The 21,260-nt window shown below is 37.9% G+C and overlaps 2 protein-coding genes across 2 annotated transcripts; one reads left to right on the top strand and one right to left on the bottom strand.

Annotated features, from left to right (window-relative positions):
• Positions 1-3,755: 3,755 nt before the first annotated feature.
• LOC111434374 (protein EXORDIUM-like 2) lies at positions 3,756-4,895 on the bottom strand. Its single transcript, XM_023071828.1, has one exon. The coding sequence runs from the start codon at positions 4,893-4,895 to the stop codon at positions 3,756-3,758; it is 1,140 nt and encodes a 379-aa protein (XP_022927596.1).
• An 8,999-nt stretch (positions 4,896-13,894) lies between these two features.
• Positions 13,895-14,851, top strand: LOC111434354 (protein EXORDIUM-like 2). The gene has a single exon (XM_023071793.1). The coding sequence runs from the start codon at positions 13,895-13,897 to the stop codon at positions 14,849-14,851; it is 957 nt and encodes a 318-aa protein (XP_022927561.1).
• The last annotated feature ends 6,409 nt before the right edge of the window (positions 14,852-21,260 follow it).

Raw genomic sequence — 21,260 nt, 5'->3', positions numbered from 1 at the left:
AGAGAATGTGATTTATTTGGAAAAATGATGAAAATCATGCAGAATTTTATTAAAAATCTCGTGCGGGGTACCCTCTAAAATTTAGCAAAATAATGCCGCCTAAAGCTATTTAAAACTAAGAGAAAATTTAAATCAAAGGAAGTCTGATGTGGCTGCCTAGTTCCCACAAACTAGGCATCCATAGCATAGTTTAAATTAATACAAAAGAGCGGAAACGTCTCTCCCACAAAATGAGACTACAAGAAAACATAAAAAAAAAATCCTTGAATCGCCCCATGACTGACTTTGGCATCCTACTCGTCACCTCCGTGCACAGCTTCGCCTGAAAAATCATTTTAAAAAAAACAGGGTGAGTATAAAAATACTCAGTAAGGAACTCCTCTATTGGGGTCAACATATGAATTGTCATAAGGCCATCAGCCAAAACACGCAGCAGGTGATTATTGCCACCACCACCTCGACGCCACTTTCAATCCTTAAAGTGGTTACTCCTAGTTGGTTACCCGAAACACACAGCGTGTAACCATTACCACGAGGGCCTCACCTCCTTATTTCCTCCCATTGACTATCAACGGCTGGTTACCCGATACACACAGCGTGTAACCATTACCACGAGGACCTCACCTCCTTATTTCCTCCCATTGACTATCAACGGCTGGTTACCCGATACACACAGCGTGTAACCATTACCCGTCAATGGCTGGTTACCCGATACACACAGCGTGTAACCATTACCCGTCAATGGCTGGTTACCCGATACACACAATGTGTAACCATTACTGGATAGTCTCTTCTAGAATCACCCCAAAGGTGACTAGTGGTGGCTAGTTACCCGAAACACACAGCGAGTAACTATTACCACAATCCTTACTCATGGCTACCTACAAGCACATTATGTCGGCAATAGACACATATCGTCAGACTGCCCAACCTAACCATATTACTCTACGATCCGAATACACAGACATCCGATTTCACAACCATTCGATTACACAACCATCAGAATATACGGCAATCAGATCATAGGACAATCAAAATACAAAGTAATCAAGATACATGTCAACCAAGTTGCATAATATTACACACAGAGATCAGATTGTTCCCGGCAATGGATTACCCAGCACCTAGCCCACAGACGATTCTGTTCGAACCATTTTCAAAAACAAAACGTTTATTTTCAAGAGGCGAGTCCCTTACCTGAGGAGCTGCGTTCTTGGCCTTTCCTAATCAACGACAATTCGACTCCCCTCGAATTGAGCCTTCCTCCTACGTAGGCGTTGAACCTTTGCTACGTCTAACCCTCTTGAGGTCGGTTTTGGCAACGACGATGTCGTTCCCTTGCAGCGGCGATGTGGTGCTGGGCGGATGTTGTCTAATATGGGAAGGGGCGCGGAACAGTGTGAAAACAATCGGTTGTGGGGCCGTGGCTGAAGGGAGAAACGTGAAACAAAAAAAGAAAAGAGAAGGAAGAAGGCGGCTAGGGTAATAGGTTTCCTCCGGGTAATAGGTTTCCTCCTTATTGAACCATAGGTTTATTTATTTATTATTTATTTTTTTTAATTTAATTTAATTTTTTTTTTTGTCGTGGGCCCAAAACGTGGGCCTTACAATTACTTAGATTGTGAATGGATTTGATCACTCTCCCCTAGGCCATATTACTTATTTTTCACATTTAAAATGAAACTATTTCCACCTACTTGAGTTCTTCCACCTATTTTGTTCTTACTCACACACTTAATTTTGGAGTTTCTTTGATTGAGTCGGAAAAGGAATGTATACTACCTTATTGGTATGGATAGTAACTTTTAATTCATTTACACATTTCTTAGTTATGGAAAAGAAATGTGTACTACCTTGTTGACATGGGCAGTAACTTTTAATTCATTTACACATTTCTTAGTCATTTTATCCTCATATTATTTTCTATTTCCTACCCACATAAACCCATATCCTTGCTTTTCGATCAATCTCTAATTTTAATCTTCTGAAATTTCATTATGGACTAATTCCATTCCGCTACAGACCAATTCTGACTTGCTTTTCGATTAATCTCTAATTCTAATCTTCCGAAATTTTGTTATGGACTAATGAGAAGAATGTTTATTGTGTGAGTTCGTCACGGTGATGTTTTCCACACATTTTTGCTTAGTGCCACAATAATGTATGACTCGTTATTCATTAACTTCGAATGATTCCACATCTCTTGTCCAACTCAATTTCCCCCCTATAGAATTGTTACTTTCATTGTGAATGGATTTGATCACTCTCCTCTGTGCGATAAGGCCATATTACTTATTTACTTATTTTTCACATTTAAAAGTGAAACTATTCCCACGTACCCGAGTTCTTCAACATATTTTGTTCTTACTCACATGCATCCCAAAAACATTTTCAGTAAGTCATCCAACATAAAATTGTTTCAAACGAAGCACACTTAATTTTGGAGTTTCTTTGATTGAGTTGGAAAATGAATATATACTACCTTATTGGTATGGGTAGTAACTTTTAATTCATTTACACATTTCTTAGTCATAGAAAAGGAATGTGTACTACCTTGTTGGCATGTGCAGTAACTTTTAATTCATTTACACATTCATTTACACATTTCTTAGTCATATTTTCTGTTTCCTACCCACATGAACCCACACATTTCTTAGTCATTTTATCCTCATATTATTTTCTGTTTCCTACCCACATGAATCCATATCTTTGCTTTTCGGTCAATCTCTAATTTTAATTTTAATCTTCTGAAATCTCGTTATGGACTAATTCCATTCCTTACCGACCAATTCTTTTTTATCAATCTCTAATTCTAATCTTTCGAAATTTCGTACTAATTTCATTGCGGACCAATTCTGATCGAAATTCCGTTGCAGGCCAATCATGACCGAAATTTCGTTATGGGCCAATTCATAGATATCAGCTTTACAATTGTCAATTTATTATAGAAGTTCCCAGAAGAGAAATGTTTCCAATAAAAATAGTTGCCATTTATCATACCATACATCTCAATCCTCTTTTCCTAATTGTTTGAACTTGGCTCATGTATAGTTACATTATGAACATACTTTGATTCCTTCTTAATTTTATAATTGAATTTTTGTGACCTATTTCTTTCCTGTTCAACACTACATGGTCTATTGAGTTATTCCTAGTCTTTTGATGCCTCGAAATTTTAAGGAATGACAGATTGAAAGTCACTATCTATACCAACTATACCTTTATTTTCGGTAGATCAATCATAAGAACTTTATTATAAAGTTTGCTTTGTATAAAGGTGATCTTTTAGAAATTTTCTTATTGGAATGACTCATGATGGACCATGTCGCGCCCTAAGGAGAAGTAAGAGGAACTTCATTATAAAGTTTACTTTGCTTGAAATAAGTATATGTTAGGTGACCGGAGTAAGTAACGGGACCATGCCGGAGGAGTAAGTAACAAGAACATGTTGTAAACCACTAACTAAAAAGACAAAAATGATATTAAAAAATAAATTATTTATTTGTCCACAGTCCTTTCAACGATCATACTTGATTAAAGGAATATAGCTATTTATTTTTCATTCTTAAAAAAATTTTGATTCCTGCCAATCACCCTTCCACACGTTTTGTACTCGGTTGAATAAAGTTGAGAGTGGTTAGAAATGCATAAACATGAAAGAGAACATAAAAGAAAGAAATGAATAGTTTTTATTTGAGGTTTTGTTAAGAGAAGGAAAAAAGAATGGGAGTTTAATGTGGAGTGAATGAGGGGGTTCACATGACAGTCCAGCACGACGCCGTCTTGGGGTTCCAAAGAGCAGGAAGAAGGAACTTCTTGCCCCTTAACCCAACCACATTGTAAGCGCCTCCGTTGAGAGGGTCAACTAACACCTTCCCAGTGTTCCCAGGGGAGGCTCCACTGCCGAACATCCCAGGGCAAGCGGTGGAGGCTTCAATCACGCTCGCCTTCTGCCCCAGCTGGAAGAACCCAGTGCTGAACGGGTTGGTTACCACCGAGGCCAACCCCGAGGCCAGTGATATCACCATAGCGTCGGTCGCGACGTCCCCGCTTGGTGGCTTCAGAACAGCGCCGGCTGGGCCGTAGTCAGACTTGTGGAAAGGCCATGCACATGCTCCTGGGCACTCGGTCATAGGGTTCCCAATAATCACGTAGGGCGCCCCGTCAATAACTCCATGCTCTGCACACTTCCCCATGCACAGACCGTCCACGGTCACGTCCCTAGCCGCAACAATAACGGTGACCGCACCAGGGAACTCACCCACAGCTTTCTGCACGTGAATCTTGATGAAATCCTTGGTCATAATTTTTCCAAGAGAGTACTGGGGATCCACGTATTGTTTGACCACCTTCACATTAATATTCCCAGCGGTGGGGTTATAAGAGCTGAGCATGCGCCACCAGGAGGATACCTGTGGGGCACCCCCGACCCCGACTCGGCCATTGGTGTTCAAGGACCCCAAGAAAGACCTGAGTGTGTTCTTCTGTATGCGCCCGAACTGACCGTAGAACACCAGCGCAAGGTTAATATTTCCCTTCAGCATTTGGCCGCCATGGCTAACCAATGGGTTGGCTTTTGTTATGGCGTTGGGATCAGCCGCATGAGCCTGAGCCTGAGCCTGAGGAACGGGCAGTAGAAGGAGAAGGGAGATGGCTACTACGCCAAAGAATGCACTTACAATATGGCTATGTCCACCACAACACACCGCCATAATGTCCTTATTTTTGTGTTGTGGAGCTATAGCATTCGGTTGTGTTGATCTTCCTTTCCCGTCTTTCCCCTTCCCCCTGCTGGCCTTTATATACCCATTCCCATACCCATGTTGGATTGGGGCTGTTGGATGGCCCATCATAATCGGATTTTCTTTGTTATTTGCTTCCCCTTCGGGATCCATTTCTTTGTTTCTTTCTCACCCTATATTCACCTTTTCTATTATTAGCCTCATGGCCTTCTCTCCACCTATTTTGGGTTATATTTTTTGTATAATGTTATTGGAAGATTTTTGTGAGAAGACGGACCACATGTTTTATAAATTTGTTGAGTCATTGATCTAAATCATGTACGCTCTTGATTGCTTTAAGAATTGAAAGAATTTGAACATGCAATGATGTTGGAACCTATTTTTTTATTATCATTATGTGCATTACTTCTCTACACACGGTCCACATACGCGCACATGAACCCCAAGTAGATTCGTATATGTACCTCATAGACCTGACATTCGATTAGTGTACACTCACACGGTCGGAAAAATCGCAGAGGAAAAGAATTGTGCATAATGTCATTGTGTACATAATATTGTAGTGTAAGCATCCTTACTCTTCGTAAGGAGGAAGTATTATAATGCATGTGACATACAAAATACACGAAATCCTCATAGCCTTAAATCATGACATATATGTATGATGTGGGTCATACCTCGGTTCTTTCATAAACGTAACTTTCATGAATAACATACTTAGCTTGACAATATTTCATAAGCCTAAAGAGAACATACTAACATAGTGTGCACGACATATCATATTGAGGTATCATGCATCATACAACCGGAGAGTCACCACAAGATACATGACATAATATAAACATCTTGTAGTATCACACATAACATAACATAGCTTTCACCCTAGAATAACTTAACATTATACACGTCAAACAACCACAAAATACGACATGTGGAGAGGTCATTGATGGTGTTAATATAACACATGCGGAAGCAATTTGGAACTTAGGCACTTTTAGAACATCAATTATAGTAAATAACTAGCATGTTCATAGGTATTAAAACCTAATGAGTTTAGATACTAACCTTTTGTAGTTCAAACTCCTTAACCTCACGAACCAGTTTTGAACCACCACTAGTGTCTTCTATACTATCCTCCGACATTAGAACGAGATTGTGGAATCCGGTGAGTGACTAAACTTGGGAGGGAATTTTGTATATGTGAAGAGAGTGTTTGTGAGAGATTTTTTTCGTGGTTTTTCACCAAGAAAAAGAAGACCTTCCATGTACCTTGATCACTCTATTTAAAGAGTCATGTTTGCATGTTCATGTAAATTTGAGATCACCAAATTTTGACACTTAAAATTCCACTCAAATGTTTGAGATTATGTGGCAAGCATGCATGTTTGAGTTAACCAAATTTTAACACTCAAAATTCCACTCAAACTTGTGGGGTTTATTTGGCAAACATGCAAGTTTGGTTAAACCAAATTTTGACACCTCAAAATTCCACTAACATGGATTTTTCCATTAGATGAAAGTCAACGTTTTGACTTTCTTCATTTTAATTCAACAATTAATTTGAATAATGAATTTCAAATTAAAGTAACATTAAATGATTAATTAAACTATTTAATTAATATTTAATATTAATTCAAATGTCAATCCCAATCAATTCCGACACATAATTGATTAAGATATTTAAATCTTATTTAAATATCTAAGATTCTCTCTTTTGTTTATTTCATAAATAAAACAAAAATGCGGTTAAATATATCGTATATATGTAGTGCATATTCCCTAATTTGAATTCGAACACTTCGAACTCACTCGTCACACTGTTCTATGGTTTAGTCCGATATGAGCCAGCAGAGGAACCTAATGGACCTATAGATCATGGGCTCCAACGATCCAAGATTAACCGGTTAAACTCATTAACCTTGTTAACCAACATTCGTTAACTATTAGGACACTCCACTATAGCCTAGTAGTTGCACTCCCCTCAGTATAGATATATTTCTGTCTATTTGATATAACCATGATTAGTAAGTCGATCCTTCACAGGTTGTTCGTAACTAGAGCTAGGTCAATTTACCGTTTTACCCCTAAAGTTACTTCTTGTTCCTTATGTCTCACTGATCCTCTAATCAACAATTGGTTTGTGGTCCAACCAGTAAACCGAATCCCTCTCAGGCCAATGAGAGCGTGGGGCCCCTTGTTCAAGACCTGGAGTCCGTGCTTAAGGGAACTACCTCTCTTCTATCCCTAAAAGTGGGTAGGAGCGAATTCCATCTTGCTCCCCACGTCCCCAGCCATTCACCCAGTCTTACCCCTGAAATGGGAGGCCTATTGAGTCGGTGAATTAGAGCCACTCTCACCCATGCAAATCTAAGGATAATTCCGAATAAACAGAAGTTCATGGTTAGCTCAGGATTAAAACCGAGTTACCTAGGTTATCGAATGAAAAGAAAATTAGTCTCAGCAGTAAACGACATTATAAAGTGAGATTGGTTTTCTTCATGGTCCGATCTTATGCAATACTCATTGCATAGGACGCCCCCACTCACATGTCTCCACATGTACAATTTAGTGATCACATTGTTTATATCATATATAAAAGTGGGCCGCATCCATAGTGTCCTCAAAATAAATAAGGTACTCAGCCTTATCCTTATACTATAGATCATTTTGACTATATACTTGAACTTGATCCACTCATATGTCTCTACATATAGTTCAAGTAATCATACTATAGCCAGAGTGTTCTTAGTTTATTGGATTTAGATTAATGATCGTAAAGTTCACTTTATTCAATAACAATCTTTACTGAATAAACAACAATAATAACTCTATTTAAAATAGAATATATATATATATATATATATATATATTTATTTTTTTTTTGTTTTTTTTTGTTGTTTACAAACTATGAGTTTTAGGACATAAAACCCAATAATCATAGAACCGTGTTGTTCATGCTTCATATAATTTATTCAAGCAAATCATTAGTAAAGTCACTTACCTAATTGGCCTAAACCAAAGTCACTAAATTTTTTTAGTTGATTTTTTTTTGTATCCTACTGGTTGCAGTCTAGTTCCAAATCCTACAAAATTAACACAAGCATGCAAGTAAAATGATATGCCAAAAAACTTATGAAAACTGAAAAAAAAAAAATAATAATAATGATGTCTCTCACTTGATGAGATGAGTGTTTATTGTGTAAACTCGTCATGAGTGTTCTTTTCCACACATTTTTGCTTAGTGCTACAATAATATTTGACTCGTTGTTCGTTAACTTTAAATGATTCCCCATCTCTTGTTCAACTTGATTTCACCATCTGAATCGTAGCCTAGTAACGGTTGTTATAAGCAAACTTCATGAGGGGTAGGTTTTCATCCCAACCGCCTGCAAAGTCCATAACATAAGTCTGGAGTATGTTCTCCAATACTTGATCCAACCTCTATGTTTGTCCATCTGAGGGTGGAAGGTTTAGTGAAAGAAAGTTGTGTACCCAAGGCTTTCTGCAAACCCTTCCAAAAAATGAGAGGTAAATCTAGCATCGTGATCTGACACAATGGATATAGGCGCCCCATGCAACCAAATTATTTCATGGACATACAACTGAGCCCATCGATCTAATCGAAATATGCTTTTACCTAAAATAAAGTGAGCTTTTTTGGTGAGTCTATCATCAACCATCCAAATCACATCAAAACCTCGCCTTGTCCTAGGTACACCTAAGATGAAATCCAAGCTCACATCCTCCCACTTCCACTAGGTATGTTTAAGGGTTGCAACAATCCTACAGGGCATTGTCTCGGGACTTTCACCTGCTGAAAGTTAGACAACGTACCACAATATCCACGACGTCTCTTTTCAATCTTGGCCACTAGTCAATACAAGAAATAATGGATACGATAGCTTACGGAAAATGCTATCGTAGACTTTTTATAGCGTTTTTCGTACATCATGACAGCCCATGTTATTAAAAGTCTAAGACTTTATATAGCGTTTTTTATAACTATAATAGATGCTATAATAGAAATGAAATTATAGCTTATATAAGTTGCTATGAAAATATTTTATAGCGGTTTATTAAAGTTGTAATATATTTAAATCCCTCCATGGTACATTTAAACTCTTCCAAATTAAATTTTTAGAAACTTACAGCAATATCCACTCCAACAAATAATGGATACAAAAAGTTTACTATCTTCAAATATAAAGATCCAAGCATAAAATGTGTATGACCAACTAAGACAACATTTAACAATAAATTAATATGGGAAAGTAGATAGAAGCACAATGAAGATAAAGTCCTTTTGAAAAACATGATTTAATATTGACTCATGACATTCAAAAACTGGGCAGCGTATTCAGTCTGCAAATCAAAGTTACATCTAAGAGTAGGGTTGACGCTTGCCCAGTGCCGGAAGGTCAAGGAAGTTGGTGACCTGATGACAGGGGAGCCGGCGACCGAAACCCTAGTAGAAGTATGGTAATAGAAGAAAATAAATAATCAAGTCTGCTAGAATACATATTTTCACCGGTATAAGTAGAGGCTGGTTTTCTGTGTCGAGGAAGTGTTGGTAAGGTACACGTTTTCACCTGAATAAGTAGAAAGTTAAAAAAACTAACAACGCTATTATCTTAAAGAGTAGAAAACAAATTGATATAACATAATATTTTCTTGAAAGAGAACCAAATTGAAGGTAACCTATTACTTTTAAAAAAAGAATACTTTCAATTTTGACGTGTTACAGTATAATTAATGTTAAATGTCTATAGAGCTTAGAGATAAAACCATATAATTGTCTAAGAAAATTATATTTCGTTGGCAATCAATTGCCACTTAAATGGAGGTGGGGTTACACCATGAACTATAGAGAATTATGAAAATTAAATTATATGAAATCAACTAAAAATGGTAAGGTGAAAAAGGGAGATTTCATCTTTATAATGCACCAAAGACATCACATGCTTTGTTTGAGACAAGTAGAAAATTTATATCCAAACTTTTGAAAAGATACTTGTTTCATATCAAGGATAGAAATATATAAAGCAATACAATAGCATACAACTTAAACTTAAGCAATAACTACAAGTAAAGTACCACGATAGAGCTAACACTTTTAGTACAAGATCCTTCTAAGTAGGCCAAATCATCATTACATACGAGGTGGGGTGTAATGACCCGAGAAAAAAAAAAGAAAAAAAATTCAATCGCCGGAAAACTTGCAAGTCTTCCAGCGACCGCCGAGTTTCGCGGACCCCACGCAAAACGACAGCCACACCTCGCTCAGCCTTCAGCCCACGACTCCCAGAATCAATCAGATACCTGTAAAAGAGAAAAGAATGAAAATACGTGTGAGAGAGATTATGGATAACGTCGGCGAGTTTCCGATCCCTCCGACAAGCCCACGAAAGCACAATAACTCAGGGTAACCGAGGTCGGAAAATTGAGTTTTCTTAAACCTTCTTAGAAATGTAGTTTTAGAAACTTTTAGGCCACTAAACTTTGAGGAAGGAAAGAAGGACGACAAATAGAGAGGAAAAGGAAGAAAGAGGACCGAAATCGGCAATGGAAACGCCGCGGGAAGGAGAGAGAAAATGCGTTGGAAAATCGACCAAAGTCAGGTAAGGAAGACGAGATCCACGTATCAGGGTCAACCCGAACCCAAAACCCGATAGAGCAGCCCGACTTCTTTCCCGGCCCAGCCCAACTTCTTTTCCCTCGACCTCTGCCTTCGGCCCAGCCCAACTATAGTGGCCCAAACCTCAATCCAGCCCATAAGCCACATTTCCGTTGAACCGACCAGAGACCAGACCCACGGTCCAATCGAACCGCCCTGCAACCAATATACTTGCGACCCAATCCAGTAAATCGAGGCCCAACAACCAGCCCGGCCCAGTAGCCTTCTGCAGCAGTCGGCCCGAACCGGAGTGCGACCCATGCCTCGACCCGACGCATACCGCGCGACGTGGCTGCTTTGATTCTGCCACGTGGCACACAATTGCGCAGGCGGTCCCTCGGCGCAAACGGCTCGGTGGCTCCTCCGGCGGCTCCCAGCAGCTGTTCGGCTCGGCTCTCCTCCCCTATTTTCGACCCAGTTTCCACGGAACGGGAGCTTACGTTTAGCTAATTAGGGAATACTTCGGCCAAGGCCAACCAAGTGAGTGGGCTTACTATAGGATAGGCTAAATATTGTTTGATTTATGATGATGTATGAGTATGACGTTGTCTTGTGCTGTATGTTAATTGTACGTTATTTATATTTTGATGCATGACGTACATGTTATATTTGATGCACTTACTGGTTTCTATGATGAGTATGATGTATGCATGACGATGTTATTAACATGATGATGTTTTCCATGTTGAATATGCCTTACGATGTTGTTTGCTATATTGCATCATGTCGTTAGATCGACATAGGACACAACCCTAAGAGTATGAAAATGATATTTATGTAAATATCCACGAGCACGGTTACATAGTTTAACCAAGAGATGAGACTAGAGGGTTGTGTCAGAAGAGATATATAATTGGACTTAGAGGGACCTCATGCATATTGTATGTTCATATGCATAGGGCTACTTCCCCTAGAGATGATTAGTGCGTACGCGCACCGTATGATGAGCACGAATGCGCACAAGTGTGAATGTACACAGATGAGGGTGTTCATGAGGCGCATGACACTATGGGGTTCCGCTGACCTCCGGACGTCACTACAGATTAGCTTGACCAGAGGGTCCAGGGTGTGTGCGAGCGCCCTAGGGATTCACACTCGCATGTGTGAGTCGTGTGTAGAGAAGTACTACACATCCAATTTGTCCAAGACTAGAGGCCACCCTTAAGATGATTAGAGATAGGTCCCTAATTCATGTTTGCATGTGTTTGCATTAGCATGACTCATATAGTGGGGTCACTTACGGAGTATTTCTTCGAAATACTCAGGTCGTGTGCCATATTGTTTTTCAGGTAAAGGCAAGGCACCCATGTACGGTTAACGGCAGCATCGTGATCAGAGACTGTGGCGCATGCATAGGATAGTTGCATATTTAAAATTCCTAGTCTTGGTTAGGATAGGGTGTTTGCATTTTATTTATTTAAATTATTTAATTTGTAATTGTTTTATCTTATTTTGAACTCCAGCATGATGGTTGAAACACGCAAGTCCAGCCGTGTTTTTTAATGTTTTAACATATTCTGAAGTGTTAAATTTTTCCGCTAATAAAGATGAGCATTCTTAGGGTTATATTCTGCATTAGAGATGAGCATGAGATGTTAGTAGGACTCTAGATATGTGAAAATTTAGAGTTGTTACATGGGGTGTCATGAAAAGCTAAACTATTTAGAACCTGGACAACATCTCTTCCTTCAACCATTTGTGTTTCAGCCAAATTTTTCGAAGTAGTCTTCCTACACAAAGTAGATAACATATATTAATGTCACTAAATGTCTGTGATCGGAACCATTAACTTTTCTATACTATTTGAATCTACATTCACACATCACAAGGTCGTAGCCAAGAATTTTTGTAAGGAAAAATTTAGTGTTATATAATTTTCTTAATCTAAGACAAGCTGAGAGGGGCAAAGTCAATTACTCCACCCTTGTCTTAGTGTGGAGAATAAAATAGACAAGTTGCTGATGCATAGTAAAATAGAATATCTATAACTCCAAAATGTTACCAAACTATAATAAATAATAGAAAATAACTCAAAAGAACCATATCCAACACACATTAGGCTGCTTTTTCAACCATGTTATTTAGTCAATTGTTCGGACTTTGTAACTTATTTCTAAGTTTGATAAACTATATGAAAATCTAAAGCAGTTGATATATCTTTATCAAATGTCTACAAAGGTACTAAAGTAGTTAAATTGTGAACTTGCAGATAGTATATATACTTGGTCCTTATTTTATTGGAGATGTAATAGTCTTATTTACCTCACCTATGTGATTCATACATAACATAAACACATAAACACATGCTAAGTAGTTAACTTCTAGTAAACAAGATACATAGCTACCTTGTATAAACTAGTAACTGCACTTCAGGTTCTGATACATTTTTGTACAACTAGGGTAGAACGTGTAGGACGTGTCATGTTCTTCAGACATAATCTCTTTAAGAATTTCCTCATCCTTAAGTACACAAAGACATCCTTGCCACAATAGCCTGCCCTCAGCCAAAATTGAGAAGCCCTCAACTCTCTCGGTCTCTTTCATGTCACAAACTTTGTAGAGCTGTGTATCGATAGACTGTATCAATGATGCCTTTATGGAGTGTGGACTGTACTATCAATTGAGCTAGTTATGTGGTAATGTTCTTGACCACTATATTAATCCTAGTATAGTCATCCTATCCTCAGGATTACTCTCATTCAAATATACTTTCATTTCATACATGTAAACATCCTTTATTGGAGTATCACATTCTACGACTTGCTCTCTATGAAACTAATCTTATTTCAAATTGAAAAATGACCTTCCAAAAGCAAGAGAACTAGAAAACAATGGTTGATGCAACTAAAGGAATTGAGTAAGTTTCGAACATATGTAGGAGAATGACAAGATATACAAAGAATTAACTGTGATTGTGAACTCAAATAGGATCAAACGAACATCAATTCAAGAAATTTTGTAACTTTTTCTTAGATGAACCAGGTAAGTGATTTCACTGTTGATTTGGTTGAATGAATTATATGAAACATGAACGACACGTTCTCTATGACCCCTCTATGTGTCGTCCTTCGTGACTCTTTGACGCATATAATGTTATGTTATTCTATGATGAAAGTGATGTGATCTTATGCGTGATACCATTAGAATTTGTATTATGTTATGTATCTTGTTAGTATAGTAGGGTAATAGTACAAACCATGAAAATGATACCAAAAAAGTTAAAAAAAAAAGTGTGGAGAGGAGGCCATGAGGCTAATAATAGAAAAGTGAATATAGAGTCAGAAAGAAACAAAGAAATTGATGCCGATGAGGAAGCAAATAACAAACAAAATCCGATTATGATGGGCCATCTAACAGCCCCAATCCAACATGGGTATGGGTATATAAAGGCCAGCAGGGGAAAGGGGAAGGGGAAAGACGGGAAGAAAGACCAACACAACCGAATGCTATAGCTCCACAACACAAAAATAAGGACATTATGGCGGTGTGTTGTGGTGGACATAGCCATATTGTAAGTGCATTCTTTGGCGTAGTAGCCATCTCCCTTCTCCTTCTACTGCCCGTTCCTCAGGCTCAGGCTCAGGCTCATGCGGCTGATCCCAACGCCATAACAAAAGCCAACCCATTGGTTAGCCATGGCGGCCAAATGCTGAAGGGAAATATTAACCTTGCGCTGGTGTTCTACGGTCAGTTCGGGCGCATACAGAAGAACACACTCAGGTCTTTCTTGGGGTCCTTGAACACCAATGGCCGAGTCGGGGTCGGGGGTGCCCCACAGGTATCCTCCTGGTGGCGCATGCTCAGCTCTTATAACCCCACCGCTGGGAATATTAATGTGAAGGTGGTCAAACAATACGTGGATCCCCAGTACTCTCTTGGAAAAATTATGACCAAGGATTTCATCAAGATTCACGTGCAGAAAGCTGTGGGTGAGTTCCCTGGTGCGGTCACCGTTATTGTTGCGGCTAGGGACGTGACCGTGGACGGTCTGTGCATGGGGAAGTGTGCAGAGCATGGAGTTATTGACGGGGCGCCCTACGTGATTATTGGGAACCCTATGACCGAGTGCCCAGGAGCATGTGCATGGCCTTTCCACAAGTCTGACTACGGCCCAGCCGGCGCTGTTCTGAAGCCACCAAGCGGGGACGTCGCGACCGACGCTATGGTGATATCACTGGCCTCGGGGTTGGCCTCGGTGGTAACCAACCCGTTCAGCACTGGGTTCTTCCAGCTGGGGCAGAAGGCGAGCGTGATTGAAGCCTCCACCGCTTGCCCTGGGATGTTCGGCAGTGGAGCCTCCCCTGGGAACACTGGGAAGGTGTTAGTTGACCCTCTCAACGGAGGCGCTTACAATGTGGTTGGGTTAAGGGGCAAGAAGTTCCTTCTTCCTGCTCTTTGGAACCCCAAGACGGCGTCGTGCTGGACTGTCATGTGAACCCCCTCCCCTCAGTCCACATCAAATTCCCATTCCTTTTTCGTTTCTTTAAAAATTATGCATTACTGATTGCCCACATCAAATTCCCATCTCTAGTTAGGGTGAGAGTAAGTTGTGGGGGAAAAAACGTTGCCTCAAATAAATGAATTAGTGGCAAATTTTGATTTTGTGAACAATTGAAATATTTTTAAATTTTGTTGTTTAAATCTTTGTGCATTTATCTGATTACCAATTTCTATTTGAATTAAGCTTGTAGCATGAGCCACTATAGAGATCAGGTTCAATTTATTAAGAATTAAAATAATATATTTTATTATTTTAGTATAATAAATAGTATGTTAAAATAATATATTTTATTATTTTAGTATAATAAATAGTATGAGCCACGGTCGAAAATTAGAGATATAGGGGATTCCCTCCCAAATAATTTTTCTCTATGTTGTTGTTTCTTTCTTAATGAAAATTATTTTAACGATCATGGTCTCATAATCCCCTTAGATATTGTAATATATAATTAATAATATTTACAAGAAATTCCAAAATTTATTGTTCTGGGTCTTAATTTTATAAAGGATTGAAAATTTATTATAATTTGTAATAGGGAAAGTAAAGTAAAATTGAATACCATCTTTTGCTGTAATAAGAAAAAATCTCTCCCTACTCCCTCCTCCCTCTTACGTGAAGTAAATGAACGTCTTTTTCCCCTCTCCTTAAAGGTCTTTCTGCGGAAACTTTTACGAAAGATCATTTGGTTGAATTCTTATATCATATCTAAATCTAATAAACCACTCCTACAAGCAAATTATTTTTCTGTTTTGAAAGAATTTTTAAAATCTTACACTTTCCTTGTTTTATCATTGTTTTCTCTTTAAATTCTTGGTAAGGACACTTTCCTCATGGTTATTGGACTTTTAGTTACCAAATACAGAATATGATCATTTTCTAAGTCTACTTTTGGCTCATAAATTAATTTGGATATACAGAATATGATCATTTTCTAAGTTTACTTTTGGCTCATAAATTAATTTGGATGTTTAAGTCTACTTTTGGCTCCTTTTTATTTTGGTTGTCCGACCATAGATTGGTGCTAGGGTAGTTGCATTTCATCTCATTTATTAATCTTAGGTTAGATTAGGCCAATGTGTTGTTTGCTACTAATTTACTTATAATCAAAGTGGACAATATCATACTTAGAGAGTCGAGCCATGCTCTAAACTTAGACATATTAATAGAATGTAAAAGTAGCACATGACTTGAATATTTTAATAAATACTCAATAAGTGTTGGGATTGGGTAATGCAAACACGTACATGATGGGACCTATCCTTTAAAACAACATAGCATGACCTTAAGCTCTTTCTAATTTCGGGTAGGGTTGAATGTGTGGTACTTCCCCAAACATGACCCATATATGTGCACATGAACCCACGAGACAGGCTCGTATACTTACCCCCTAGGCCTGGCTTGATCGGGTTAATTGCGCTAATCTGTCGTCAGACGTCACAGAAGGAAAAGGTCTTTATGATATCATAGCAAACATAAATATCGAAGGTAGGCATTCGAAATAACATAACATAATGGGTAAATATCCCAATGCACATGACATATATAAAATGTATGAGGTCCCCATGGTTTAAATCATAGCATAAAATCGTACTTTTCAACTTTGCGGCATCGTGATCTTGCACGCTCACTACCATCTTTAAAGGGAACTCAAGTCATACTCTCTTTATAGTAAGATTGTGACACACATCATGTGAGGGAGTAGCTGTGCGAGTGGGTTGAGGCATGTACGGGTCAAGGTGTAGACTTCGAGTTTCTAGGTTAAAGCATGGGTCACCTTGCGATCGACTAATACGACACGTTTAGCTGGACCAAACATTTGTCTTGGGTCACGCTTCATGAAAAGAACATTAATTTTCTCAGCCTTGGCTTAACGTGTGCTGGACCACCCAAACCAGAGCCTAGATCAGATCTCACCCATGAACTTCGTATTCTCGACCAGAAATTCTCTCACCCATGAACTTCGTATTCTCGACCAGAAATTTTAGAATCTTCTTTGTGTTTCAGATTTGTCTTTTAGGCCTAACCGCACTTTAAAGAGTTATGCAGGAGAGTTGCGAGAGTTTTAGTTTTCTTTTTTTTTTCAAAAATGTCAATCACAGAATTTTGAACACGGAGGAGCTATTTCAATCCTGTCTTTACTACTCAACCACATACATGGGAAAGTATTATTTTTAATTTTCATAAAATATGTAAGGGTGAAAGAGTGAATTTGACTTCGTCTTGTGTGGAAATGGGAGGGGATCAGGAATAAATCCCGGCCACAAACGTCTTTTGTCGTGAGACTATTATGAGTACAAAATCAGATTCATGGATAAATGTAATTGAGATATCGAATTGAGACGTTTTCCACAGAAATTCGAGTATCAATTTTGCAGTTTCAAGCAATTCTTGTGGTAGAATTGCATCCGAACCATTCAATCAAGATTTGATCAAGTTCGATTGTGGAGTGACTCAATTTAGAACAAGGTTTCCAAATTTTGCTTTTACATCTTCCTCGATTCGACGTGGGAGGTAATCTAATCCTAGCCTTATATCTCTTGTTGATCCGAATTTTATATAAGGAGTTTAATTACTTTGATTCAAAGTTTCTTATTTCAATAAAAACTTGAATCATTGGCGGAGGATTAGGGGTGTCTTCTCATAATCCTCTTATTTTCACCCGAAGAATCTATAGAGACGCGAATGAGAAGAACTATTTATCCATCTATTACCAAATTTATGTTTGAAAGGTAAGGTTAGAGATCTAAAATTTTCCACTTTACTATCTAAAATTTTCAGAAATGGTTCCAGTTTTTTTTTTTTTTTTTTTAATGTCAACCACAGAATTTAAATCGAATGAACTATTTTAAACCTCAACGTTGGTAAAATTTCAAACCTGTCGTGTTAGCCACTCAACCACATAGACATTGTAAAATATTATTTTTAATTTCATAAAATATGTAAGGGTCAAATGGTCAATTTGACTTCATCTTCGATGGAAATGAGAAGGGATCAGGAATAAATTCCCGCCACAAACGTTTTTCGTCGTGAGACTATTATAAGTACAAAATCATATTCATGGATCAATGTAATTGAGATCTCAAATTGAGACGTTTTCCTCATAAATCTGAGCATCAATTTTGCAGTTTCAAGTCATTCTTGTGGTAGAATTGCATCTGAGCCCTTCAATCAAGTTTAATCTAAGTTCAACTGTGGAGTAACTCAATTTAGAACGTTTTTCAAATTTTGCTTCTACATCTTCTTCGATCATGGAATATAATTATATCTCTTGTTGATCCGAATTTTATATAAGGGTGTTAATTACTTTAATTCAAAGTTTTTTGCTTCAACAAAAACTTGAATCAGATGATTAGAGATGCCTTATCATAATCCTTTTATTTTCACACACGAAGAATCTATGGAGAGGGAACTGAAGGAGAAGAAATATTTATCAATCTATTACCAAATCTACGTTTGAAAGGTCAAGGTTGAGATCTAAAATTTTCATAAATGCTCCCGTTTTTTTTTTTTCAAAAAATGTCAACAACAAAATTGAGACGGAACGAGCTATTTCAAACCTGTCGCCTTAGCCACTGAACCACATCGACATTGTAAAATATTATTTTTAATTTCATAAAATATAAGGGTCGAATGGTCAATTTGACTTCATCTTCGATGGAAATGAGAGGGGATCAGGAATAAATTCCCGCCACAAACGTCTTTCGTCGTGAGACTATTATAAGTACAAAATCATATTCATGGATCAATGTAATTGAGATGTAACGACCCGAAATTTTCCACTTAATTTAAGGTCGCTACTGTATACATACCATAAACATTGAATGCGGAAGACTTCATTTAAATTCCATAAAACATAACCTTTAACTTAAAAACACAGCCATGGACTTACGTGTTTCGAAAACATCTTTAAACGACACAACAAAAGACCCGAAATAAAATAAATAAGCGTTTAAGTTTAAAACATCCTATTCTATCCTAAGTCTAGGAAAATAAGTACCACTAGCCTATGCATGTGCCATGATCTCGAGTTGCGATGCCGTCGTCAGCCGTACAGGAATGCCTTGCCTTAACCTGAAAAATGTAGTAGCACATGGCCTGAGTATTTAAAGAAATACTCAGTAAGTGACCCCACTATTGGGGTTAAATGCAACAATCACATGCAATGAAATGATGGGACCTATCTTTCGTTTCGTTTCGTTTCGTTACGTTTCTTTTTCGTTTCGTTTCGTTTCATTTCGTTTTCCCAACGGTGTAATCCTAACAGGTAATCGTGGACGTGTACCATATACTCTACACGCAGCCCATACGTGCGAGTATGGGCTCACCAGCTAGTTCGCACACCGCTGGGCCACTGTCCCTAGCCGGTGGGCATGCTCTGGGGGCCCACCGGGACCCGTTAAAACTAAAACCGTCACGGCAGCGCTATGCGGAGCATAACGATCGTTGTCCTGCCATTTGGATGTACGCGTCCGTACCCTCGTGATGGGATAGGGGTATCCCCCCAAATGCATGAACACACAATATGCATGAGGTCCCACTAGTCCTACAGTCATCATTTAATGAGCATAACCCCGCGCCACGTTTTCATGCTTACATGTCATTCTCATTCTCATTTCGTTACGCGTATCATACATATTCCTAGCGGGGTTATGTATCGTGCAATTTACCGTATTTCATGCCATACAATTCATTCAGTTACATTCCAATACCCATACAACAAGCCATAATAGTACAAGGGCCACACATCGTCACATGCATTCATATCACATCAACTAAGCAGCATAAACAACATACATTCACGTTCACATGATTTCGTACTTGAGCACAATAATCTAGCATACAATGGATCATATCATAACCAAGTCATAACGTAAACACTTCATAGTCATATCGTTCTCTAACTTACCCTAGCTTTAACGTTCTTATACCTATCACAGACATATCATTACGTGACGTACCTTAGTCATATCATCACCAGAACGTATCCTAACGCCATCGTTCTATCAATCTATCACAAACCTATCCCTTTCTACCCATAACCTAACCGTATTCTTTCATCAATCTCTCCTATCCATAGCACTCCGGTATGTAACCTAACCTAACGTTTCGTGAACGTATCTTACTCCTATCGTTACATTTTGTTTTGTGCATCCTTCTCATATCCTATCTCAAACATCTCCTAGAGCACATCGTACCATAATTATTATCATACAATCCACATATTATATAGCATAACATAACATATAGGAAGCAAATCGATCCACAGACAATTCACACATATCAATATATATGACGCGTGCCGAACCACAGGGCACGTGTCAACATCAAATATAACCATGCCGATAGTAAGGTCACTTACCTGGCTAGCTTAAATCGTTGTCACAAATATATCTTTAATGAAAGTTCGATTCCATCCTTTGAAATCCGAGTCAACCTATATGAGTTCATGACATCAGTTTCAAGTTTGAACTCTATAAAGTTATTTCTCTAATTTAGATTGACCATCGTAAAATTCTGATATTTAGTGTTAGACAGAATTTAAAGGAGCTCACTAGAATTCAAAGGAGCTCACTACACTTGATATTTCCCTGTTTTACTTTTAAATCCTGTTCAACAAATCTTTCCGCAATCTTTCCTCTTCTTCTGTAATTATTTTTAAGAAGGTATTATTCAATTTTGTTAATCTATTTCTACTTCTCAATCTTTCCTTTTTATCTTTATTATTATTTTTCTTTTCAGTTCTGTATTTCTATCTCTATCTCATTCTCTCTTATTTCCTTTGTCTTCTTTCTGATTTAGTTAACAATTATATTCTTAGCTTTTAATTTAACCACTCATTTGGTTATATTCTTTTCCTATAATTCATATCAAATTACAACCTAAATCATTGCAACAATGCAGTAGATCTAAATCATTGCGACAATTTAATAGATCTAAAATATAATTGGTTTTGATTTCCTAAACTCATACCGAATTCTTTTCATTTAATCTCTGATTCAAAACTAAATAATTGTAACCAAATTAATATTATTTAATAAAATAAAAGGAAGATTTAACGTACTGACCTCTTCAAATGACATATCTCCTCCAGCGAAGCTAGTCTGCTTAAACCTTTTGTTTTCTTTTTCTATTTGTTTTTGTAGAAAGGAAGAATTCTGGGTAAATCTGCAGTTGTTTTTACAGGGAAGAAATTCGTGATTTGTTGCCAGATTTATTTTTAGGGGAGGAGTGGTGAGAGATTGAAGGAAGGAGGAGGGATGGTTAGGGGATGTTTTTCTTCTTTTAATTTTTATTTATTTATTTATTATTTTATTATTTTACTATTTTTTTTTATAATTATTTT

The sequence above is a fragment of the Cucurbita moschata genome, unplaced genomic scaffold, assembly GCF_002738365.1.
Source record: "Cucurbita moschata cultivar Rifu unplaced genomic scaffold, Cmos_1.0 Cmo_Scf00003, whole genome shotgun sequence".
Lineage (NCBI taxonomy): Eukaryota > Viridiplantae > Streptophyta > Magnoliopsida > Cucurbitales > Cucurbitaceae > Cucurbita > Cucurbita moschata.
The sequence above is the reverse complement of the archived record's forward strand: the minus strand, read 5'-3'. Positions and strand labels throughout refer to the sequence as shown.